Here is a 27870-nt window from a genome sequence, read left to right as displayed (position 1 = left end):
CCTATACGTCATTTTAGCTTACGTCACTAATGAATTGTCGTCAATTAATGTACAATAACATCATGATCTGTCCCAGCTGTTACAACGCCAATAACAAAAGGAACAATAATAACAAAAAACGTCAACAACAAAATACGTCAACAACAAAAGCAGCAACAGTAACATCAACAACAACATTATACTTATTAAAGTTACAAATTAAAGAAAGCCTCGAGTTAAAAATCAAGTAGCACATTTGTCAGAGCACCGCGTTAAATGATTATCTTTCATAGAATAAATTGTAACTTTATTACTTTTTAATGTAGGCCTGAACACGGGACAAAGTTGGCTTTTTCCTGTGAAATAACTATGAGAGCAGCTTTAAAAAGATAGCATATAATATTATTATTCTCTCCCGCGACCTACGTGCAATACGAGAAAGTCGAAAAAAGGCTTTAGTGTGTCTTTCAATCCCACACGATATTTTATTCTTGCCTTTTTTAGTCATACCAAAAGAAACTCTCAGGAAAACTCAGTTTCACTATTGACATTGCGTTTGACCCCGTCTTCCTAGTCAGGCCAAATAAGTTCACTTTACAGGCTAAATCCAATTCCAGTCCCAAAAGCACACCTTTCAACAGTCTAATACAATCTTGTCTGAAATCATATGAATTATTTCCAGAAAAGAATTACTACATGGATTGAATTCATTTGATGTTTAAAAGAAGGATTTGTTAGATGTGTACAGTCATGACATAGATGATAGCGTATTATTTCGCCGCAAAAGAAATTGAATTTATGATGTTATCAAATCACAGCCATCATGACCTTGTTATTAATGGATAATACAGAATTTGTTAGTTATGTCATATGTTAAAATACATCTCTTTCAGATTCTTTGTTCTCCTGATTCATTTTGTTATATGTACATTTAAGTGTATTATTTCATCAAAATCTTCGGAGTCGGGGAAAGGGGATTTCTAGATATTAATATAGCAAGAATAGAAATAAAGACAAAAACTAACACGAAAACAGTATATTTCCTCAAAAGAAGATGTGTGCCATTTGCTATTTCTATAGTCATAACAAGGAATAGAAAGTGAGTCGAATTTGAGCGTTCTAAAAACTACTAATTTGACTCGAAACTTTTGCATTAATATTTTCAAAAGCAATTAAGTTCATTTGTGTAGTACACCAACCTTTATGGAAAGCTACAAGACACATCGTCATGAGACATGGGCATGCGCAGTAAAGGTGACACACAGGAGGGGCCGAATATTCTGTCATTAAAAAGCTTTTAATTACCATCCTGCTTCAGGATTATTCTGCATATCCTGAGTCCTATTGCTCTCTGTCTCCAATCGTCGCTTCTCTTCTTACGTAGTCTTGCATTTTACAGACTCTTTTCTATAACAAGAAAGTGCATCAGACCACCCCCTGGCTTTCTATGCCTTAGTGTCGTTATTATTACTATCTTGCATTTTATTGTATTTTGAACTTAAATTTTGTCTATGAAATTATTAAAAAAGATGGGTGGTTATGGAAAAAGGGGGTGCAAATGCTCTCATCGGTTCATTGATTCATTAGTTGTTTTTTCTGTAATCAGGAAAGTAGAAAGCACACGGTTGCCCATTAAGTTGGAATCATTGTATTTTTTTAAAACTTCAGTCTTTGTAATTGTGACAATATGGTTTATATCTATACTTACATAGATCTAAAGTTTATATCTGCTCAAATTTTATAGATCACTCTAAAGAGCCATGACAATTTATTTATAACGTTCTGATAATATATCAAGTTTAAACCATATTATCACTATGAACTTCATGAAGAAAAAAAATATATATATGATAATATATCTTTGTTTTGACTCTTTGAGCTGTCGGTCTCTTGGGCTGCCGATCTACCGGGATGACCGGTATTCAGCCTCATACAGGTTGATTTTCAAATTTCCGATGAGAGAAGACAAAGACTTTAGGATATGTTAAGAAAGAGGATAGAAAGAGGGGAAGAGGGAGGGGAGAGAGAGAGAGAGAGAAAGAGAGAGAGAGAGAGAGAAAGAGAGAAAAAAAGAGAAAGAGAGAGAGAGAGAGAGAGAGAGGGGAAGATGGAGAGATAGATAGACATATAGAGAAAGAGAGAGATGCATTCATTTCAATCGGTAGGATGCATACAAATAATGCAGTTTTAGATGAGCCACATGTTTTCCCCCATCATTATTGTAAATCTGTATTCCGGAAATGAACCCTCGTCACACCCAACAGTACATGCCCGCCCACACACCAAGAACTATCTGGTCACTAGAACTAGACATTGCAACATATTTTGTCATCATTATTTAGGCGCGATGAGGGGGGGGGGGGGGGGGGGGAAGAGGGGTTACTTCATAGGCTTACATCAATCATAAACTGTCCTACGATAAAGAATACAAATTAAATCAAATCAAATCAAATTAAAATCATTAAATCCGCTTTCACAATTTTTGATTATTTTAAATATACAGTGTGTCCCAGAAAAAACGAAACCGAGAATTATCGATGTTTTATCATAACTTAATCACAATTATAATTAATAAATGACACATATTTGTAAAGATTAAGTCCTCTTCTTTCATTTGATGCAACTCATATGATGCATATTTCATGCATGAGCGATTAAAATAAATTTGAAGAGAGGGAAGCAAAAAGTCATTCGGCGGACGGTATCTGAATTTCAAAGAGAAAATCACATTTCTACAAAGTCCAGTTTCTGCCCTTTCATAATTATGACCCCTCAATAAGGAAAAATATACAAGGAATAACAAAGTTCTGTTTGTTTAGAGTAAGGCTTGCATTTCCATAATTTTATTAAACGAATTCTTTTTTTCACTGGCTGCTTGTTGCCGTAGCAAGAAACAAAATTGACAAAAGACTTAAAGGGCCACTCTAACCAAAATGGGCTAAAAATGGAGAAAAAAAGACATGTAGAATAAAATTTGACGGAGATTCCGAACATGACAATGATTTTCTTGGAAATCATCAGTAATTCTGGAATCTAGCTTTAAAAATGACGACTCAGAACGCCAAGAAAAAACACATTTTCGGAGCTGTATTGCGCAATAGTATATGACGTCACTGCCTCTCCGGTGAAAAGGAGGGTGATTTAGGCATTAAAATATCTTTAAAAAGGCAAACCATGATATTAATTGAGGATAAAAAAGACATTAAGTTTATGCGAAAAATAATATGCACTTGATAATCCCAGTACGTTTCTGGCAATTTCGTCATTCCTAATTATGAATTACAATCAGATTGTAAGATCCTTACAGATCGGACATTCCCGCAATGACGTCAAATGTGTCATCAAGCCACGTGACCGTATTACCTTTTTTCGAGGGGCGTAGCCCAGCAAGCGTGAGGTCTGTGAAAAGTGGATGGTTATTATCATTTTTTTGGTCAATTTAGAGATTTTCTGAAAAATCAGAGGCTGGAATATTAATAAGTAGAGGTCTATTCATGTTTAAAAAGGCTATGTTAGTTGGGTTAGAGTGGTCCTTTAACTCCGTTTCGTTGATGATCAGCCAAGAAGAAAAACTTCATGCATGGCTGATTATAAACGAAACAGAGTTAAGTCTTTTGTCAATTCTGCTTCTTGCTACGGCAGGCAACCAGTAAAAACGAATTCGTTTAATAAAATCATGGAAATGCAAGCCTTACTTTAAACAAAAAGAACTTTCTGACAACTAATGTAGATAATGATTAAAAAATGGTGTATAGCTAGTTTGTAAAAAATTCCGACAACCAGAAACAGAAAAGCCGTTCAAAAACATCAAACAAATCTATCCCCCCCCCACAAAAAAAACCCAAAAAACTTCAGGTTATAAGAGACCTCTAAATTTTAATATTGTGTGATAAGTGTAAAGGTTTTCTAATATCTACAATTTCTTTAATAAAGATCAATTATCTTTCGAGGACTAAAATGGAGGTGTCATGACATTTTAGCGATGCCCCTCCATATATCTTGTCTTAGATGGTTCCATAACTTTGGTCTGTATTTCGCGACTATTCTTTACCCCCTTCAAGCTCTGCTTTGCGAGTTCCTGTTTATACCATATTTCTTCTATCCATTACCCGGGAGACCATTTATTCTCACCTCTACATTCGGCTGTTGTGAACGAGGCACCGACTCGATCTGTGCGAGACAAGGCTAGACCTATTAAAGAGGATCCGCTCTTTTTTCTTTTACCAGAAGTTGAAAAGTTTTCGCTTGAAGCGCACGCGACGAAAACTCTGTCTTTACAAACTCTGCCGGTAGCTGCAGAGCAACGCTCATTCTGGTGGAAAGAGTACCTTTGGACAAAGCAAGAAGAGCGGAGTTCCACAGCTCTTTGGGAGTACTTTTTTGATTCCCAGAATACTTGGGAGAATTTATTTTTACGGTCTCTAATTTGACAAAATGCAATTCGGAGTACCACTTTTGGTCCTCTGTTTGGCCCTTGGCTCAACAGAGGCAACGATTTCTCTGAAACTCGTCTCCAGACTTTATCTACCTTTTGACAAGTTGCCAGTCGGAGGAGGGGCAGGTGGGGCAGGAGGTGCCGGTGGTGCCGGAGGAGGCGGTGGAGGGGGTGGTGGAGCTGGAGGTAGAGGAGGTGGTGGAGGAGGAAGAGGACAGACCGGCGGCATGTATGCCCTGAACAATGGCGTCGCTTTCAAATCAGCTTATGACATGGACAAACAATTGGCATACGTGGGAGGTAAGAATAAAAACCTTTTTTCTTGATGCGGTGTGTATTTTAAACGAATAATGTATTTTGTTTCAAGCCGTTTGGTTTGACGTTTGTTTTACCCTGACTGCTGAGAAAGTATGCGTATGCTTGTAAATTAAAAAAAAAACGGTGGACCGATGGCTTTAAATCTTCTCCGAGAGACTTGTATGAGGATTAATGCCTTACCAAATTGCACTAGCACGTCGAATTTGTTACGCACCCGGGACCTCCCGGTTTCGAGATCACTGCTATACCACTAAGCCATCACACCTTATGTCGCTCGCAATTTTATTCACCAGAAATTACTTCAATATCTAATCTTTTTTTTGTGTGGTTATGACCTTTACTTATAGCTAAAGTTTAAAGTGAATTCGCCTCACCGCGATACTTTAGAAATACAGATTACATTATCTTGGAGTAATGAGGATTCTACCTAAGAATTCCTGAGAGGTAGTTGACAAATCTGCCCCAAAAAGAAGAAGAATATCTACCGGCCTAACAAAATACAAACAAAATGTACACACACACACACACACACACACACACACACACAAACTAACTAACAAACCAAACAGCCTTCCTGGGACCGGAGAGATACTTTGTTAATAGACTAAGAACTGATTAATGTGCGAAAAAAAAAAAAAAATTTGTGTCAAAATAGAAAGAAAAGGAAACATTTTTGAGACCTTTTTCAGACCGCCCGGTCACTCATTCCTAGACTATTTAGGAAATGGTTCTCATTTCCCTTTCTCCTTGATGTTTATACTGGAATTTAGTAATGCAGACAATAAGGGGAAAGGCGGGGTTGAACTTATAGGTGAGATCAATTTGACCACGAACCTTTGTGTTTGTAATCCCATAATCACATGGACATTTAAAGAAAGTTGAGATGAATTATCATCGGATATATTTTGTTCATTTTTAGGTATCTTTGATCATTAACTTCCATTTTTTGAAGCTCTCACCTAATAATCCAATATCTTCTCTATTTTAAGAATTTGAATCGGTATAAGCTAGCTTTGATAATTTTCTCCGTTTGAATGTATTGAAGCTGATCAGTCCACAATCAGCCTTTATATAAAAAGAACCTCAGTTAGCTTATTATTTTGAAATTATCTTTCTCTATAATTATGCTAAATATCACTTAAGCTATTAAAACAAGTTTTACACATTTTCGGACAGAATAAATATGTATCTTTCAATTTCAGCCGATGAAATCGATTTAGCTCAGATTGTGAACAGAAATATTTTAATAACTCTGTTGTGAAATAGCCTAGTCACCTAAAAGGCATGACAAAGCATGTTGGTTTATTTCAGTACCCGGGGAGTGAGGGGAGGGGGAGGGGGTCTGCCAACAAGTTCTAGAATGTTGTAGAATGATGTAAGTCATTTCCTGTCTTTCTTAAGATAGACCCGATGACAATGATTCATTTATTCTTGTTTTTTTGCCGTCGTCAAGTAGGTGAACATAAGATAGAACGGTATAGGCTATACCCATATAGTTCTGTCAACTGATTTAATTTGAGAATAAAACAGTTTTAGTATCGTTTGTTGTTGTTGTTGTTGTTGTAATGGATTAAAAGATGAATGAGAACATATTGTAATACACTTATGACTCCTAGCAATACTGAATTTTAAAAATCTCAACATGAGGATAATTATGTATGATATCAACAATATCACTTTTAACCAAATAGTAAGAACATATTTGACACCTAAGCCCCCAAACATCCTATTTCGGATTTGGCAAAATGCATGTCCACTTACCACACCCAAGCTTTAACCAATCATTTCTACCCGTTCTCAGTTATTTTATATAATAATAATAATAATAATAATAATCTTTTAAAGTCCACTCCAAAATTTATTAATCCGAAAATGGAAATTCTTTTTGCCCGATTGATCGTGAGCCACTGCTTTTACATTTCATATATTTTTTCACTGTTTTTACTTTAATATTATGTTACCTTCCGATACGCATTCTTTATGATTCAATAGCAGAGGGTTAATACCACAAATGTTGCCTCGATGTACAATATATCTAGCCCCATGCATTGGGTTATATAAACTAGGAGGTGATCACTTTGAAATTTGGATGGGATAAATAATAAGTAACGGATATGCGTCAGCGAAGATAAATCGAGGGATATAATTTCGATATAATGATTTGAAAACAGTCCCAGGATAAACATATTATTGTAATAAAGTTATTAATTCTATTTGCATGGTAGGGGGCGAATGAGGGGTTTCCTATTATATCAGCCATATGCGTACAGGCACATTTTCGACCCCCCTCTCTTGCCCAAGTATAAACTTTTCAGTTTATGAATTTTGGTGTGAGCGAGTACTACACAAATACATTTTTATTATGTTATAAATGCGTTGTCGTTATCAAAATACACATGATACGATAAAAAAGTGCGATGAAAATTATGAGTAAATATCCGGTCACTTCGATGCTTAGCATAATGACTATACAAGAAAATTGGTATAAATATATATATATTGGGGGGGGGGGGAGGGGGAGGGGCGTAGATCCGCTGCCTCTTTATTTCAAAATACGAATTCACTTGACTCCTCGAAAGGGTGCAGCCAGACGGAGATAATTAGCTTAATTAATTATATCTTAGTAATACTTCAAAAACTGCAATAGTTTTCGTGAAATTTTGGTCTAAATATAAACGAAGTTGATATGAATAGGATATGATGAAATCACCTATATTCTACATACAATTTGCAACGCAATCTGTAATCCAGTCTTCTTATCATCATTCATTAAGAGATCTGCTGCAGTCGTAGAGATTAAATATGTAATTCTATTCCTTCCGCACGTCAGCGTATTTTATTGCAAAAATATAGCGATGTTAAGAATATATCGAATGAATTCCAATATAGAACCATAGATAAGCAATCTACTGGATACTCATAAGTAGCCTAAAGCCTTAAGAATTGCTTCATGTTTTCAGTAACGGATTAAAATGTTCGTAATCAAATATTATCTTCATAACACTTACATTTAAAACTTAATGAAAACTTAATGACGGGTAGCAAGAAACGGGAAATATGATGTCGCATTCCTACAAAATCCAAAGAGATTTTTTATTTTAAGCCAACGAAGACAATAAATTTCATAATTAGAACATCGTGTTCTTCTTCTATGCATCTTGCAATGTAATTTCAATTCATCCAGTGGTAATACCTATATCAAGCCTATAATTAGATAATTTGTATAAGGTATTAAATAGAAAGTAAAGGTTTAGAAATGATTAATTATGATTGCATTCCATAATTTTCACGAACTGATGTGTAACTACGTGCATTTTTTGTGAAGAATAGGGCGTGTACCATTAATCATCGTCGCGAGGTTTAGGAAACTTCAACTAAAATGGCCGCCATGTCCATGGGTTCAACGGCAAGTCATTAAGCTCTTGTCTTTGTTTGTGGATTAACAGGCATTAATAATTACTTACTTCCCATCACGTCTTATCCACTCATCTATTTTTATGAAAACATCTTCATGACGCATCCAAGAATAAGACCACGTGACCAGCATTTAGCAGGAAACACGTCTAAGAAAGCCAAGGGATGGTGACACATTTAGTAGTCCAACGAACACATGTACATAACTTTATACCACTAACGTTATATTAAAGTCCGATCCCACTTTTCTGATAAAGGTATCTTACCTATATTTATAAACCTACATGGTTATACAGGCTAAAGTTAGATATGTTATGTAAGTGAACAATGAAAGAGGGTGAAATCTGTATTCTAATCTATTTCAAACTCTATGAAAAATAATAGTGGCAAATTAGGTCCAAGAAAGCATTGTCTCTCTGTGTTCAGGATAGTTTGCATCTTTAATATCTTAATTATCATTTAATGTGATGTAATTTAGTTTGAAATTCAGATTTTTATAACAAAACTACAATCCCGAGGATCAGATTGAGATCAATTAAGATATAGACCCCATGCAGTTGATTATGATTATAATATTATTATTTTTATCATTATTGTCATTATCATTAAAATTATTATTATAATTATATCATAACAATTATTATTACTTTTATTATTGTCAATTTTATCTATGTACAACCTTGGATAAAAAAAATATAATATGAGAGCAAACTGAGACCAATTATGACCATATATTACTTTGAAGCAATGACATGCAATCTAACAATCACAAATATGTGTTTTTCCTTTCTTTTCAGGCGGACAATTTGTTCAGATTGTCGACTTTTCCGACGTCGTTCAACCCAAGGTAGTGAAACAGATCGCTACGGAGGGCCCAGTTGCAGACATTGCAGAATGTGGCGATTTGGTTGCGTTCACTCAGCCAGGAAAGCCTCACTTCACTGATGTAGGATCACTGAAGATCTATGAGAAATACAACCCAGCCACCATGATGATGAAAGAACTATGCTCTGTCGAAGGTAGAAAACAGAATTATGATAGATTTATTGATATTTCGTTCTTGTGTTCATTATCTCACTTGTCTATTGGATATAGGTGACTTGGAGTACTATCAATGCTTTAGCAACGCAATGGATTCGAACCTCGTAGCATGTCATCCACGATCCGAATAGAAGAGAATAGAAAAGAACAAAATAGAATAGAATAGAATTAATTATCTTCTCTTTATTGTAAACTGATGTGATGTTCTGTACAGAATATATTTTAATAGAATATAATGGAATATAACAAAATGTAATAGAATGGAGAAGAATAGAACAAAATAGGATATAATAGAATAGAATATAACAAAATAGAATAGAATAGAATGGAACAGAATAGAAAAGAGTAGAGTAGATTTAATTTCCGATTGTTTCTTTCAAAAAGAAAGAATTGCAAAGAGGCCACTTTCTCTCGTAACACACCAAACGATAATCTTTAACTTGAACCTTGCTGAATTTGCATGTCATTTTGGTTTTTCTTATGCACGATTCAACTATTCTTGGATCTTTCTCAAGTAATTTTCATGGCACCGTTGAGACATAGAAAGAAGAGTCACATGGTTTTGAGTGGAGTCACATGGGTGATGATGTCATTAGGGAATGATCTTGTGGGTTAACGTATAATAACTGACATCCGACCGAAGGTATATCTCTTAACCCATGGGAACAATCCCCGTTGTATAATGACAGAATGTGTATAGATAGACCGTCAAGAAGAGAGAGAAAGAGAGAAAGAGAGAAAGATATGTCTTCATCAGCTCGAGATTGCCAAATAGCCCGCTATTTCTGATTTGGGAAATAAGCCCGAAGTTACAAATCGCGTCCTCATCAGACCTCGAGAAATTAGCTCGAGATATTCTGCTCAGCGTTCGCGTATAGTGCGAATCTTCGGGCTGGTGAGGACGCACCGGACAAATAGCGGGATATTTTGCAGACTAGCCCGAGATATCTTAAGTTGGGATGACTATCTCGATTAAATATCCCGCTAATTGCAACTGCGGGCTGTTGAAGACGCAAATTAGCTGGATAATTTGCGATCGGGATAGCTAAAATAGTGGGTTATTTGACAATCTCGAGGTGATGAAAACAGGCCTGAAAGATAGAGATAGAGAGAGAGAGAGAGAGAGAGAGGGGGGGAGGGGGGGGGGTAGAAAAAGATAGAGTGAGACAAAATGAGAACGAAAAAAAGACGAAGAGAGAGAGAGAGAGAGAGAGAGTGAGGAAGAGAGAAATTTGTTCTTATTTACTTTTCTATTATATCTTTTTGTTTGTGTATAAATATAAATCATTTAATGACGATAACACATTGTTTTCATTCTTTTTAAATATCCAGTTGGTTCTCAGCCTATCGCCGTCCGCTTCGCCCAAGGTTGCAGCCTCATCATCGTCGCCAACGAAGGCGTGATGGGAGAGAACAACTATACTAAGAAATACGTCAACCCTGAAGGCACCATCACTACAGTTAGGCTAGCAGGTAAGTCCTATTTGCACAATTGGCCTCATTTGCTGACTTAGTACTGCGTCAGAGACTTTCATGGTTTTTTGACGGGCCGTTGGACATCATGACGTCTAACAAAAAGTGATACAAAATGAACAATAACACTGCTTTGAGTTATTGGCGCATGCAATTATCGCACTAGGGTTCATTTGGCGCAAGATATAACGTAACGGGGCTTGCGTCTGTTGCACCGCGAGGCATCATTTTTATCACTCCCAATAATGCAGATACCTCATACGCCAGTACTTCATCACAACGTTGTTCATTTCACTATTATATGTTTACGATGTCATACTTCCATTGCGCGTCTTTTTTGGCGCGTCAAAGATGCACCAGTCACTGACGCAATCTTACGTCAAATGACGCGTCCAGCTTTTTTTGGCGGGCCTGTTCCACAATGTCAACTGAGGTGATCTCTCAAACGACTGCCGACGGCTGTAATGGTCAGAGAAAAACATGTATGCTGAAAGACCGGACGCGACAGGATCACCCGACGACGATGCTTGCGACAAGCTACAATTACTTCCACCTAGTAAGCTCCAGGCCACGGCAAGCTAACACCATGCGACTCAGTCGTTGAGACATATGACGTCCAGTTTACAAGCAACGACAACAAACAGTTACATCAATGATAATGCAAACTGTAGTTGACCTGTAGGTCAAAACAAAACATGTCAAGCTTTTTATGTAAACAATAAACAACTGCAGACGACTAAGAAAAAGTAATTTAATTTTCAAAGCATTTAAAAACATTTGTATCACTAAACTTTCCGATTTTGACATTAATAATATACATCTAGGGTCACCAAAATAATGACTAATCAGTTATTAAATATATATTTTGTCTTCATTCTCATCATAGGTTCAGTTTCTAATGGTCCCAGTCAGCAGATCGTGAACACCACGTTTGGTGCTGGTGGTCCAATGATGACCACACCGATGGCTGGTTTCCCTCGTGGTACAACGTGGAGCCCTAATGCAGGAGCAGGTGGTCAAGGTGGTCAAGGCCAATACCCAGGACAAGGCGGTCAGGGCGGTCAGGGCGGCCAAGGCGGTCAAGGCCAATACCCAGGACAAGGCGGTCAGGGCGGACAGGGCGGACAGGGCGGCCAAGGCGGTCAAGGTGGCTACCCCGGACAAGGCGGACAGGGTGGACCAGGTTATTACCCCGGTCAGGGCGGTCAAGGCGGACAAGGCGGACAAGGCGGTACGTGTGATTATTATATGTTTTTTAATATGGTTTCTGGTTCAAAGCACAGCAACAACATTAATTATCCTTTATACGACATTTATCGGCAGTTGCCAATCCTTACTCAGGGGATGAATATGGAACTATAAGTATCCTGACTGAAGTCCCTTCTGTTTTTCATTTAAGACTATATTTATAACACGGTCACTCTCTATTTATCTCTCCTCTTTAATCATATTTGTAATCACGCTTTTCATTCTTCATTGCGCTATCTCTGGGTATGGCAGTTCATCAAACGTTTGATAATTTTTGTTGTTGAAAGTCTACTCATTTCATACATATTAATAAAAAGATAATAAAGTAGTTTTAATGATACATATATTTTCAATACCTTTACTGATTGTTCTGTTTACATTATCGGGTTGAAATACATTTTCAGTTTTATTTGGTAGCTATATAAGGGATTAAATCTCTTTGATATCTGATAATACTACAACTTTCGCCTCGATATTTTTTCGTATGATTATAAATATAATTTCAAAATGGCAAATTTCCATCTTTGTTACAGTCTTTATTAAATCAAATAATGTCACCGTCTAAACATTATTTATTAATATATTGCTCGCTTGGTTATGTTACTAAACATTTGAAAAGAAAACAATGTATGGAAATGAGATAAAAGGATGAAATAATCACTCAGCATGTTTTTTTCTTTTCCAGGATGGGGCCAGGGAGGAGGACAAGGCGGCCAAGGTGGTGGAAATAACCCTCAGTATCCCATGATTCCGACTACACCTTTACCCGGTACAATCTGCAATGGAACATCTACTATGAGCTACGTTGTCAATCAGATCAACTTCCACAAATTCAACGCACCAGCCGAGTAAGTCAGTTGAAGCAGGCCTCATCATCACCATCACCATCCTCATCATCATCATCATCATCATCATCATCATCACTATCATCACTATCACCATAATCATCATCATCATCATCATCATCATCATCACCATCATCATCATCACCATCTTCTTATTTTGTACGTGGCCGCAAGAAAAACGGAAGATAAAATATGACAAACATAAAGCAAATTGAACACAATATCAAGCAATTCCAAAAGTATTTGATATAGCACACTTTTCTTGAGCTACAAAGTTCTGCACAGATCGTTCTAATGTTTGAGCCTCTTAAACAAAGATAGGTTATAACATGATCCATGTTTCCGTGGAAATAAGTTGATGGTTTTTATTTTACTGAATGTAAAGTGATGCTGATCTGGTAAATATATTCCCCTTTCTTCAAACTAAAGTTACTATATTTAAAGGCAGGGTATCCTAACTGACACTACTTCACTGCTATATGCCGATGTGTCGACAGCCAGGTCACACAATGCATCATCAAATGATCACGCGCGCATGATGATGATTGGGGTACTGGTTACAGGAACCGGAAATCGCACCATATAAGCCATCGCAGAAAGATGGCGCATTTGGTGACACATAATAATGATAATAATAACATATTACATTTACAAAGCGCTTAATTCAATGCATCTAAGCGCTGACATACATAACATCAGTGGTGGCGATGTCTGTAAAATACCCTGCCTTTAACATATTTATACTCTTTTTGATAACAGGGTCCAGCGATTGAAAGCACTCCACGTTCGTCAGCCTTACACAGGTCAGTTGGGTGACCCTGGTCCACACACATTCTCACGAGGACTTGAACCTCGACACATCACACTGGATCAACAGGAACAGATCGCTTACATCAGCTTACAGGTATGAATAGACCTGCATGGGCTCGTGGCTTGAATGATATTGAAAATGCAGGGTCATGAAAACCATTCTAGCCGATGGAAAAAAGGAAAAATAAAAGAAATCAATTAACGAGAAAAGAAAAAGAAAGAAAAAGAGAAAGAAGAAGAAGAAGAAGAAAAAAAGAAGAAAGAAGAAGAAGAAGAAGAAGAATTAAGGAGACAGGATCCTTGAAACGGAAATTTGCGACATTATTTGGAAATTCACAATCATAGATTTGCTGACAGCCGTGGCAGATAGTGATACGTAGGGGCGGATTCAGAGGGGGGGGGGGGGGGGGGGGGGGTCATTCAGCCGTACTTGAAAATGAAAATATTTTGTCAACAGCATTTCCTGTCATTAATTTTCTACAATCCTTGTTAATCTCAGGAAAATAATGCCATCGCAGTCGTCGATTTGAATAACAACACCGTGATTGATATTCTCCCGATGGGTGTGAAGAACTGGAAGGGACTCAAGATCGATGCAAGCAGTGCGGATAGAGGTAAAGAAAGGATTTCTACCACTTCAAATCGGTGGGGACCATGATGGGGGTACCTGGATGGGGTGTGGTCCTTGACCTTGTAAAAGATAGAAAACCTGTCGCATAATGTTTTCATCGGCAAGATATAAAGCTCCTAACTTGGCCAGTACTGCCCAGTACAGACTGTGTATGAAGCCCCGGTGGGGTCTAGGATTGTACGACACTTGCTTCTGCAACAATTGCTTACACCAGCCGAAGTAATAACTTCAACACCGGTCGGACCCAACATTGTAATTAACCATGCCCTAACCCTAACCCTAAACCTGAACCCAAACTCAACCTAAAACCCTATGGCAATCTTAACACTAACCCTTCGCCTTTGAAGAAAAGAAAGCAAAGAGCTAATGTCGAAGAAGCAAATGTCGGGTCCCCGTTCAAATACTGCAATTCCAAACTTTCCAATTGTTTTGATTGAGCGAGCGAAACTAGTGACGAAAGAAATAGTGACATTTTTTTATCATAACAATGTAATTTGATAATTTATTTATTCTTTAATGAAATAAACTGAACAAAAAATATAGAAAATAACGAATAGGTCATCCCACAACCTCAATGTGAGAAGAAGTTTGCCCGAACATCGGTGATTTCGAAATTCCCAGGACAGATTCGTAGGCCTAAGTCTGTTATCTTTTTAGTAACCTTTTTAATTTTATAACTATTTTAATTGGGTTCTTTTTTTAATGAAACATTTTTTTTCTGCTCGTTTCTCTCCGCTGTAGGCATTTTGTTCCAGACATACGACCAGCTAAACAGCTTCCCCATGCCAGATGCAATCGAAACATACTACGACGCGATGGGAGATCTGTACGTGGTAACGGCAAATGAGGGCGCTAAACCTATGATGGCTCAGTGTTCCCTCGAAGTCTGCCCTGGCGGACCAGGAGAGTTCGAAGAAGTCGAGATTGGTGAAGAATTCATCGTGGAAGGTGAGGACTCTTCAAAGTTTACTTCGAAGTAAACTTCTTATTCAAAGATTACTGCTAAATAATTATTGTCGTATGAATATCCTGTTCAGTTTCAGTTCAAGCAATAATAATGGTAAGAATAATACAAACGTATTGAAAAAAAGCATAACTACATAAAATATATTACATCACTTTGATTTGCTCTTAATCAATTAAATAAACAGGACTAATTAAAATTTGAAATAAGGATATGAAAGAGTCTAAGGTAAAATCGTACTAGAAGCTTGTTTGTAGGCCCCACAGGGTAATAAAATATTGAAAGTCTAACAGAATTTTGGGAACGAACAAGTGTCAGTTGAAAAAGAGTAAGTAGATAAGCCGCAGTTAAGTGTGCATTGGGTGTAAATAACTAATCAGTATACTATATAACATCAAAGAGGACATCAATACTAATCAATAAAGTATGGAAAAGAAAAGAAAAGCATGAAATATTAATTCGATGTTAATAATTGTATGATCATAATAATCGACGAGATATGTTAAACTGAATATGCTAAAAACGACCTTGGAGGGTCTACCAAAACATAGACACCATGCATTAAATCGTATTTGTTTTCTTCTTATTTTTTCCTCCTAGAGCTACTTCCCCAACCCGTGATAGACAGTCCCCTGGGACAAGCAATGGCTGAAGAGACACAGTTAGGTGAGTTTGTATTGAAGTCTGAAATTCAAAACATGTGTATTGGCCGCATTTTTGTATATGCCATACAGGTAAAATCTATCTTAACAACACACCCTGGCCTCATTAACTACTCAATACACAATGATCCAAGCGTTCATGCGCTACCATATATTCAATGCAAACACATTGCTGAGGATAAAGTGTCAAACAATCTCATCACAAAAGTTGAGATAACTTAAGAATGTCTGCGAGCCATTTATGAGGGCGGTTTTGTACCATACATTTAAAAAAAGTAAGAAAATATATGTAAATAAATTGTGCTGGTAGTTCATAATCATTTCTAAACAAACAAAAATCTCGCCCTATCAAATGGGGAATTCTAAATATCTATTGGCCCAAACTTTGATGAGTAAGTCTTTTTCTTCTATTTCCATTCGATAACTTTAAGACCTGATGTTGCACTTTGAATTAAGCTTTGCTTCACATATCTTTATATTACCCTTTATATTTAGTTTGAATATTAATGTAAATCGCTCATTACTCTGGATCCGTAAATGAATTATCTATTTCACACTCCTAACAGGCTCTACTCTCTTCAGTATGGTCGACGGTATCAATCCTGCTGAGCCAGAATTTTTCAGCGAAGTATTCATGTTCGGTGGGCGTGGTATCTCAGCCTATAAGGTTGACCCTATAACTATGAACATGACCTTGGCTTGGGACAGCGGTGATGTCATCGAGAAGGAGATCGCAAAGTTCTTTCCCAAGATCTTCAACGGAGCCGCATTCTCTCGTCCTCCCCAGCGAGTTAAACCGTTCATGACTAAGGACTCGCGATCGAGTGGAAGGGTACGTACGACGATCGCACGATAGTCTCATACCTTAGTCACACTGCCATAAATGACCCCTCTATCGATGGTCTGGTATCAGTCTCATCGCTGTGACTGGGGTATGATGCCTATAAGTCTGTTGTTTGGCTGCGTAACAAATTTTAGTTCCAAATTTCAGATTAATATCCTATAGTATTTCATGATCTTTTATAACATAACATTAATATGAAGCATGCTAACATTACAATTGGTAGAATGACACATTATATAAAACGGGCATAAAACATTTAAGCAAGGAACCCTGTTATGACCAAAATAATAGACCATAAACATTACGTTTCCAATATAGCAGGACACAATTTGTAGTGAAAATACGAAATTTCAAATTGCAATCAAGTATTTTTGGCACATATCAACATTTTGGCAGTCACAGAAACACACAAGACGTCACAGAGAGGCCAAACGAAATTAGGCTAACTGGTCCAAAAATATTTAAAATATAACACAATATGTGTATATAAAAAGAGAAATATTAATTACACAATTTCACGATAGTAGTTTAGTAAGTCAAAACGAGCATACCCTTCAAGCAATGTAACGGACTTCAATGGTTGGACTCCGTGGAAAAACAGAGCCATTAGGTTAATGGCTCTGAAATGGACTATCCAATCGTCTTCTCATTCTATTATTGTTATATAAGTCTTCGACTTTGTTATATTGTTTTATTGTTTTTTATGATGATTCTCGGCCGAGAAAAACACACAAACGATATGATCTCTGCGATCACCGGCGATTTCTTATTCCACCCATTTTGTCCAAAAAGTTGCGTAGAAATAAGAATATACATGACAGTCAACATATATTGAGTAATTTTGTTTTGTTTTGTATCTCGTAGGGGCCTGAGTGTGAGTCTCTAGCTGTTGGTGATGTCCAGGGCAGAAAACTTATCTTCGTTGGTATTGATGGAGTAAGTGCTCTCGCCATCTTCTCCGTTGCCCCTGGCAACAGCACACCTGTTTACGAATCCCTCTTCAAGGACGGACATATTGATGCCAGCTATAACGCCCTCTACAAAAACCGAAAAACCGGCGACCTTTCCCCAGAATCTCTTTCGTGAGTTCAAATTGTTTGTTCATGGGTATTCAATTTTGTAACTTAAAACATTTACCAAAAAAAGAGATTTAATTTACTCTTTAGACTGCTAATAAGAGAATGTATACTGCAGGTTGAAAATATTTGAAAAAATAATCAGAGAGGTATCAGAATATTTCTCTTGTTCTCACAATCCCCTGCCCGTTTGTCAAAGTGTATACCTTACAGAGTACTTCATTTGTTGTTGATTCGTTTAGGATTCGAGCTAATTAGATTGAGCATTTACACTTATTCTAGTTTTCTGATAAAGTTTGCAAAAGTATTTGTATGAGGGCAGATGTAAAAACTGTAACAAAATTTGGAACGAATAAGGTTACTAACATAAGTTATCCTTTTTTAATAGGGGAGGGGATAACGATGTAGCTGTTTGGCGCCACCTATGTCAAACAGTTTTTTTAAACGATTGTTATGTGTCGATGGTGTTCAGGATGTATTATATAAATATGTATCAATATTAAAGTAGATGTGTATGTTAAGAATTCTGAAAAGTTGCAATATTTACCTTCTTAAAGGATATGACTGCGAATACAATTTTGATACAGTATCATAGTTACGACAGTTTCAAAAATGATAATAATAATTTTCATCATCGAAAACAGGAATTTTTATTTGTTATGCTCACAACTGTGCGCTCGTGACTATGGACATGTACATCGATGATAGACCAAAAAAGACTTACAGATTATGGTATTACACCGCATATTATTTTTGCTATCCTTCAAATGAATCAACTACTCATAAAAGCAATGAGGGATGAACGTTCCGCATTTAGAGACAGTTTTGGCAACTACTTCGACCATGTTCTTGACCTGAGCAACAATTTTAGTCCCGTAAAAAGAGGCTCTCACTCAGAAAGGTCACGGAGAGGATAATACAATTAGGGCGTCGCCTATGATCTCATGCTAACCCGTCATGGTTAATAGACGGTCGCTATGGTGATCAAAATAATGACAAAACGGTCTCTAGGCTAGGTCTGGGTTCTCATTACAAAAACTCTCTGTGTTTTGCTTCTTTGACTATTGTGTTGTCGAATGACTTCATAGCTAGTTTAAACAACTGATTTCCGATAAACTTTGCACTTTTCCCGTCTGGATACCACTTAATGTATCACTATAGAATTCGACATTGCGGATAGGCGAATCCTTGCACTAATGGAGAACTGTGCTCGGAGAAACATTTCTCTTTCTTTGTAAAAACTGAAATGGTTAACATCATATAAAAACGTTTAATAAAAAAATCACTCTTGGCCTTAGTACGTATCGTGTACTAAATAAGGATCACAATAGAATTCGACATTGTGGATAGGCGAATCCTTGCACTAATGGAGAACTCTGCTCGGAGAAACATTTGTCTGCCTTTGTAAAAACTTAAGTGGTTAACATATTCTAAAACGTTTAATAGAAAATCACTATTGGCCTTAGTATGTGTCGTAAGATATATAAGGATAAAGTGACTTCTGCCTATGATGAATCATCATCTCATTTAGAAATTATATCCATTACTCTATATAAGGTCATTCTCTGTCGTTGTCGGTGCATCCCATCAATACGATTCCACAAATTATGCGGCAAGGATGGGATGGGGGACGCTTGCTTAATACTATACGCAATTACTACTGATTTTTTATGAACTCTTTCTGCTCATATTAATAGTCTAAAGTATTTTAAAGGGTGCTTTGTGCCTTTTGTTATTTTATAGAACGCGTCTTAGATGTCATCAAAAAATGTCTTTGTTTTTTCTTCAAAAATTTACTTTAGATTCATCCCTCCAGAAAAGAGTCAAACTAACAAGCCTCTCCTCCTTGTGACCGGTCGAGTGAGTGGTACAGTCTCTATGTATGAGGTGATCGATGTTCCTTACTGGATGTTACTCAAGACACTTGGTAAGTATAACATCGCCCCGTATGTTCGGACAGCTCGATATATTTATATGTTGACACCCTTATGTCCTGGCACCCCAGGACCTACCGCATTCTTCTCTAAAACACTTTTGCCCCACCTGCGTCTTCTCCAAAACACCTTTGCCCACCTGCTTCTGGTCCAAATCACAATTTGTTCCGATTATTCAGTAAACTGAAAATATATCATTCGTCATGTACATTATAAATTATACATGTATACCCTTTAAAAAATGATTCCTCGACTCTCTCTGAGTATTATTTTGATGTAAATCTCTCATTTTTGGGTGCTTACTACATCTAATTGTGGATATTATGGTAATTGTGATCCTTGATTTTGTCATGGTCTCGTGAAGTTGATGGATCAGATGCATGCAAAAAAAAAGCAACTGAAGAAGCAAGTAATCAAACAGAATGAATGCATGGGTTATGAAAAGTGTTTTAAACATTCACAAAATCTTTCTTTGTATTCAGACAAATGAAATGCACCTACATCCTGTATCAAAATGAAAGAAAGTCAAGGTCATTTTGACCTCCTTGAAATTAATCGTGTGCATATAAATTCAGATTTGACATGTAGAAATAAATCTTTATTCTATAATTATGCTCTTCCGTAGGAACCAACATAGAAGGAAGTAGTGCCATATCTGTGACGTCATCAGCGTTCAGCATCTTCTTCGCATTTCTGTCTGGGATGGTCGCAATCTTCATGAAAATGTAATTTTATTCATAATATAATTTCTAATGCAGCTCTTTTGAAAACGTTCTTGTTTCATTTGGTGGTAGACTTCAATCTAATGAATAACGAGATTACGCAAGATTCCCCCTTTTCGATTTGTTTGTATATGGATGTAATCTAACCTGATCAATTTGATTTCTTGATATCAAATTTAATATTGGTTAGCAAGGAAAGTTGAAAAAACGTTTAAAAAATATATTTGAGTCATCCATTTTTATTTAATCTGCAACAACTTGTCTCGCGTTTTAGTTTTCGTGCAGGATCAAAAAGAAAACTTTCAAAAAATAAGAAACATAGAGCTTAAATAAAAAAAAACCTGAATTGCATCATATGATTCTCTTTTAAGATGAAAATGTAATTCTTATATAGCCGATCCCTTTGGCAGTACATATTTTTCTTCAAGCATATACGCAGACACCCTTTAGAATTCTTTTTTTCAAGCGATCTTCTTTAGGAAATTTAGTATTTTCTTTATTTCGGTGAAGATTTTTGATGTTACTATGTAAGGTCATTGTAATATATTGATATAACACACAACTATTGTAACCAAGTGTTTTTTAAATCACATTCTTATTTATGTCTTATGTGGAAAGGTGCAATAGTATTTTTGTTCTCATATACATCATGAAAATTGTATGAATAGTGGTTACGATGTTAGGTGTTAAATATAAATTTGCTATTCCGGATTTTCTTTACCTTCATATATTCAGAAAATACGATTGGTAAACTGAAATGTTGAACGATATGAAAAAGTGTCGGATATGTTGATATGTTTGTTTATTATGATACAGTCGTATCAACTAAATGATGTACCTTACATTTAACAAGGCCAATATTACTAGTCGTATTGTTTGAAATTTATTATAAAGTGCAATATTTTGTAAATTTTGGATCAACAAAAATAATAAATTGCATAATAACAACATGAACATAATGTCTGATAAATTGGCTTCATATATTGCGTATGAGTTCTTAAAAGTAGGAACGAGAGAGAAGAGAAATACAGCTTTGAATATTCATTTCATTTTTGTTTAATATTTCGAATAGATCAACTTACATGACTGGCTCATGCAAGATTATATTGGTCAATACGGCTAGGTCAAGCGTTTTGACTAGGTCAAGAGATACTGACTGTATATAGATTTGATTGTGAAATACTTGACGGACTTGTGAAAGCAGTAACATTCTTGTTTTAATATTTATCATCCTCAATCAACCCTTTTGTCAACACGTTATAAACAGGAGTTTTGTCGAATCCCTTTCCTAATTGAGAGACATATACGGATTACGCACTGGAATACCAATAACATTAGCGACTTAAATACCGATATTCTAGTCAATTTGTTTATTCCAATGACTGTTAGGCAAATCCAAATACATAGAATTTAGTTATTAAAAACTCACATTTTGAAGAAAAAACCCAAAACAAAATCATGACTGTTAAGATATTGATGGGGTTTCAAAATGATTGCAAGAAATATGACTTGTTAAACATAATGATGGGATTATGCTGGAATCGGTATTATGTAAAGAAATATACATGGCTCGAAATAAGATTTGAAAAATATACATCACTATACAAATGAACTCATCTGGCTGATTTAAAATGTAGGCCTTACTGAAATAATGTAATTCCATCTGATTGCCATTCAAAGTTTAGAAGTAAGAGAACACCAAAGTGCTTCCCACATAAGAAACCGTACAGGTTTGATGGTTATCACTGACTGTCCTTGTAAGGGATACAACCCCGTCCCCATGTGACTGATGACGTAAACAATACTCACGAGTTCAGTTCAACCTCGAGTATATCTGAAATGCAATTTAAAACATAGATTAAGCCTGATAATGAGACTAACTGGTAATAGGTCACGAACCAGGCCAAATAATTAAACCATCGTTAAACCATGGACCTACTAATTAGTAGGTCCATGGTTAAACGGTTCAACACGAGTGTTTGACCTTGTTTACATATAGAAATGTAGTGCAAATATTTTAGAACTATCACAAACAGGAACTTGTTTCTTACCTGATAGTCAAAACCACTTTCAATAAAGAAATTTTCTCTTGATGAATGGTAATGATTAGGTGCTAAATGGGTACCGGGTAGGATGCGACTGTCATTGTTGGTCAAACAGTTTTTGAGCGTCAAGTAACGCCTGGCTTGAATGTTCCCCAGGGAGTGGAGTAAAGCGCTTAGAGAAATCGTAGATGTATAAGCGCTATATAAAAGCGGAATATTATTATTATTATAATTATATAGGCATAGCAATTAATAATGATATGTTAATTATAGTCACGTGTAAGATGATATTAGAACTGATATTGTTGATTACACAGACACGTGTTGTTTATTCGTTTTGTACATGCTTTTTCATGAGACCCTGGGCTCTTTATTTATTATCAGACAAGTACTGAAGATAAGATCCAAATGTGACGATGATTCATAACAGTCGGGATAAAATATACACATGCGTCAGTTATGCACAATCGTAGGCCCACAGTTTTTAAAGTATGGTATGATTTATTCCAAATTGACGAAGCACTTGTAGTTTATTATACACATATAGGCCTACATACACCCTTAAATACGTACAAACATACATCCTTACATACGTATTAACATACATAAAAACACCCTCATATACATAGATACATAAATATATACATAATTAGGTTTATATGAGTAATACACAGATTTTGCAAAATCTAATTTTTCTTAATCTGTTATTAATAAAAATATACTACACTTGTCTGCATTATTATTTAAACGACTTAAAGCAATCTTTTTGGGGCAAAAAAGCAAATATATCGTATTCTGAAGATACAATGCACTCTGCGGGGTTAGTAACATAGAGCGAAATTTAAGTGGGAGGCTTTAACAGTTAATTCGCACACATAACATTATTCGAGATCCCACGCTAGACATCGCAATACGTGTATTAATACCACTTATTTGTTCTATAAAATTCTGGAAAAGTTTTTACAAAACTGAGCTGATATTGATATAAACCTGGACTGAAAATAGACTGCTGACTGTAGAAAGCTTAGTCATATCCACGGAGTAATTATCTCTTCCTTTCTCTACGGGATAGGGTAAAGTAAGCCGAGCCTGGAGTGACGTCAGCGGACAGTGTCTGGGGAAGAGTTGGGCTGGGTTCGGTCTTCCTTTCTGAGATTAGCTAGGGTCTCAACACCTGACAGTCAGGATTAGATTCAACCTACTACTGTACTACCCCTCTTAGCAAACTAGGTGACCATCTCATCAGCTCTACCTCTGTTTCACCACAGAAAAATCACAATTTACGAGGTTCCTAATCAAGAAAAGCAAATAAATAGTCTCTGTGATTACATTTTCTCGTTTTTGTAATTTAAATTCATATATATCTTCATATAATACAAAATTAAATACAGTAAATAATATTCCAAAAGGGGGAGAAAAACGTCGAGGGCATTAGGAAACCTAATCACTGTAAAAATATCTCACTTGCCTGAGGGTAATAATTATAATAATATTCCGCTTTTATATGACGCTTGATACAAATGTCTCTAAGCGCTTTACAGATATACTATTACCCCGGTCATTGGATTCAATACTTGCCCGCACACACTGTGTGCACAAACTCCACGCACTGGGGAGCATTCCAGCCAGGCGTTACTTGACGTAAGAGAGAGAGAGAGAGAGAGAGAGAAAAAAAAGAAGCATGATTGTGTCCGTAGCCTTTTCATAAATATTTTTTAAATAATAGGAACACAGCTAAATACACAGTTACGAAATTCACGAACAGAGCTTATAAACAGCGTATCGTGAAAAATGCGTTTCAAAACTATGTTTCATAATTCTGTTACGAAACGGTGATGGCTTCGCAAATTAGTAATAAACGCACCCTAAGTAGGGTGACATCTTGTCCTAAACCCCAAAAGAAGTTGAAGAGTATCTTTCGTACCAGCGACAGTGACTGGTACTTAAATATCACCCACGTCGGGCTATCAGACAGGGAATTCCATTTCCTGAATTTGTCAGCGTTTCCACATATCAAAAATATAATATGACAGATTACTTATTGAATTATGACTTTAACTGCTTCACGTGAGAGCCAGGTCATTCTGTTCACTTTTCGCTGAAATTAAGCCCCACTTGATGAATTTATTTTAACCGATTTTTTGTTAATAATATATTTCTTCAATCTATTAAACTATTTTCAATTTTAAATAGATTTTTTAATAAAATGAGTTAGCTTTCAACGAAAGGTAGTATATGCGTCGTGTGTCTTTACCATGACTTTTGAGTAATGAACGGTAACCTACGATAAACACTTCTAAAACACCCTAATTATTCCTGTTACCAAAGTGTGCCCTGGGCACAAATTAAACGATAAACTCAACCAAATTAACCTAAAAACCAAATTGAACCTCTGATACCGACCCAAAGTCTTTGACGAAATAAAGCCCAGAGTAAATGTCGCCAGAGCAAATGTCGGACCAAACATTGCTCAATATCTCTTGTCTTCTTGTCACTTAAAACGCTACAATTTTCCTATCGGAACGTTTGATTACCAGATAAACACTCTATTAATTTTGCACTGCAAAGAAGGAAACAGAATTCTTAAAAGTGTGTCATCATCATCATCATCATCATCATTCTTATTGTTATTATAATTATTATTATTATCATTATAATAATTAGTTTTTCGATTATAATAATTACTTTTTCAATTATTTTTTTTGTTATTATTATCATCATTGTCATTATCGTTTTTACAAATCATTGTTATAATAAATATTCCTTTTTTTTTTATAAGGATTCTTAATATTGCTGTTGTTGGTAGTGATGGTGATGTTATAATCATTATCACTACTATTTTATTGTTATTGTTATTATTGCGGTTATTGTTGTTGTTATTATTATTATTATTATTATTATTATTATTATTATTATTATTATTATTATTATTATCATTATTATATTTATTATTACTATATTATCAACCTATTAGAGGATTACTATCTTCTTTAACATACAATGCACTTCACATACTGAGTATTATAAACTCTTCGCTGCTCGTCTAAATTAAAGAGCGGTTTCATGATTCTATGATAAAGGAAACTCTTTATTACCATATTACCGCTCGCCATGAAAACGTGACCATATATGATCAATATTCGAGAATCACGTAAATTTTCAGCTGGTCTGGATTAAAACCGGAAGAATTTGTCAGTTGTTTTAAGTACAATATAATGACCACCCTCTTTGACCTACTTTTGTTGTTTTGTCATCGCAACGTCATTGTCATTTGCGTATAAAGATACATACATATTCCTTTCAGTTCTGTAATCAATATTACCAAAATACTGCCAGGTGCCCGTTTACAACTGGGCAGAGATGGACAAATGTGGGCAAAACACCTTGTCCAAGGATGTAACCACCGACCGAGAATAATCGAACCCAGAACCTCTCGTATGAGAGTCAAGAGCATTAACCAATGTCACACTGCTCCAACGTGAGGGAGGGGGGGGGGGTGATTTTCATGTTCTGAAAGTTTTAGACACAGCAAACAAACTGCTTAGTAAGACACGAAGCCTGTAGACATACCCATCTCGCAAGATATTTTGTCTGCATTTGCATATCTCCTTAGTGAAATTTATCATAACTCAACCTTAATATGTGTGCATTGAAATCTTGACCTTTTTGATTCACCCTCTTCTTGTACTCGTGACCGTTTCATCCCCTTCCTCATCCGCTCTCCGACCCCCAGTCGTAACCAAGCAATGCGTCCTGTCGCGTATCCTCTCTTGATGAAAGTTCACACTTTATCTACACTTTGTAATTTCCCTTAATATTAAGGATTGACTGAACTCAATAGAAAGGAATCAAATCAGAAATGGTACCATTTGGAACTATTTGAACATACAGGTAGTAGTATCTATCTAGAAGATATATCGGAACTGAATTATTGAATATAGGCATATAGGGAATGATGCGGAAAAAGAAGGGAAGAAAGAAAGAGAGAGAGAGTGAGAGAGAGAGAGAGAGAGAGAGAGGGGGGGGGGGGGGGTGGAGAAAGATATTTTGCCTTATTTTCATCTCCCCTCAACATGATGTGTACATTGAAATCTTGACCTTTTTTTTTATTCACCCCCTTCTTGTACGCGTGACCGTTTCATCCCCTTCCTCATCCGCTCTCCCCCAGTCGTAACCAAGCAATGCGTCCTGTTGCGCATTCTCTCTTGATGAAATTTCACTCTTTATCTACACTTTGTAATTCCCTTAATAGTAAGGATTGACAGAACTCAATACAAAGGAATCAAATAAGAAAGTTTATCATTCGAAACTATTTGAACATACCAAGTATCAATCTAGAAGAAATATCGAAACTGAATTATCGAATATAGGTAGATAGAGAATGATGCGGAGAGAGAAGGGAAGAAAAAAAGAAAGAGAGAGAGAGGGAGAAAAAGATATTTTGCCTTGTTTTCATTTCTCCTCAACCTGATGTGTACATGGAAATTTTAACTTTTTTTTATTTACCCTCTTCTTGTACTCGTGACCGTTTCATCCCCTTCCCCATCCGCTCTCATCCAGTCGTAACCAAGCAATGCGTCCTGTCGCGTATCCTCTCTTGCTGAAAGTTCCCTCTTTATCTACACTTTGTAATTTCCCTTGATTTAAGGATTGACTGAATTCAATACAAAGGAATAACATCAGAAATGATATCATTTGGAACATTTGAAAATACTATACCAAGTAGCAATCTAGAAGAAATATCGGATTTGAATGATTGAATATAGGGAGATAGGGAATGGTGCGGAGGGAGAAGGAAAGAAAGAGAGAGATAGAGAGAGAAAGTAATGTAATTAAAGTAATGTTCAGGCAACCTGAGGCACCCACTGCCGTTTACTAATATTCTAGAGTAAAATTAATTTCTCCCAACTGGGCCTGCTTTCAAACCGGTAAAAGTTTGCTTTGCACCAGGATGAATAAGCAACTGATCAGAAAATCACCTTATTTATATTTAATACTTGAATCTTAGCATATACAGTGCGTCCCAGAAAAAAACGAAACCAAGAATTATCGATGTTTTATCATAACTTAATCACAATTATAATTAATAAATGACACATATTTGTAAAGCTTAGATCCTCTTCTTTCATTTGATTTGAAGAGAGGAAACCAAAAAGTCATTTGGCGGGCGGTATCTAAATTTCAAAGAGAAAATCAAATTTCTAGAAAGTTCAATTTCTGCCCCTTTTATATGACACCTCAATCAGGGAAAATGAGCCAAGAATAACACAGTTCTGTTCGTTTAAAGCAATGCTTGCATTTCCATAATTTGATTAAACGAGTCCGTTTTCACTGGCTGTTTGCCGTAGCAACGAACAGAGTTGACAAAAGACGGTCGGTCCGTGTTTTGTTGTGTGTGTTATAGTAAGAGTCCTACCCTCTCTCGTTCC

General features: G+C 36.2%; 1 protein-coding gene across 2 annotated transcripts; it reads left to right on the top strand.

Annotated features, from left to right (window-relative positions):
- The first annotated feature begins 4123 nt into the window (after positions 1-4123).
- Positions 4124-21350, top strand: LOC115924597 (mesenchyme-specific cell surface glycoprotein). 2 transcript variants are annotated; one of them, XM_030987163.1, is made up of 13 exons: positions 4124-4714; positions 8944-9165; positions 10520-10660; positions 11547-11882; positions 12594-12756; positions 13513-13657; positions 14063-14177; positions 14936-15142; positions 15759-15824; positions 16387-16652; positions 17529-17746; positions 19543-19667; positions 20300-20444. In XM_030987163.1, exons 1-13 carry the CDS (start codon positions 4414-4416, stop codon positions 20401-20403), a joined length of 2409 nt encoding a protein of 802 aa, XP_030843023.1. In that variant the 5' UTR covers positions 4124-4413; the 3' UTR covers positions 20404-20444. The 2 variants fall into 2 exon arrangements, with proteins under 2 accessions (XP_030843023.1, XP_030843022.1); XM_030987162.1 differs by having other exon boundaries at positions 4414-4714; positions 11547-11891; positions 20300-21350.
- The last annotated feature ends 6520 nt before the right edge of the window (positions 21351-27870 follow it).

Source organism: Strongylocentrotus purpuratus, unplaced genomic scaffold (genome assembly GCF_000002235.5).
Source record: "Strongylocentrotus purpuratus isolate Spur 01 unplaced genomic scaffold, Spur_5.0 spur5_scaffold_16, whole genome shotgun sequence".
Taxonomy (NCBI): domain Eukaryota; kingdom Metazoa; phylum Echinodermata; class Echinoidea; order Camarodonta; family Strongylocentrotidae; genus Strongylocentrotus; species Strongylocentrotus purpuratus.
The sequence above is the reverse complement of the archived record's forward strand: the minus strand, read 5'-3'. Positions and strand labels throughout refer to the sequence as shown.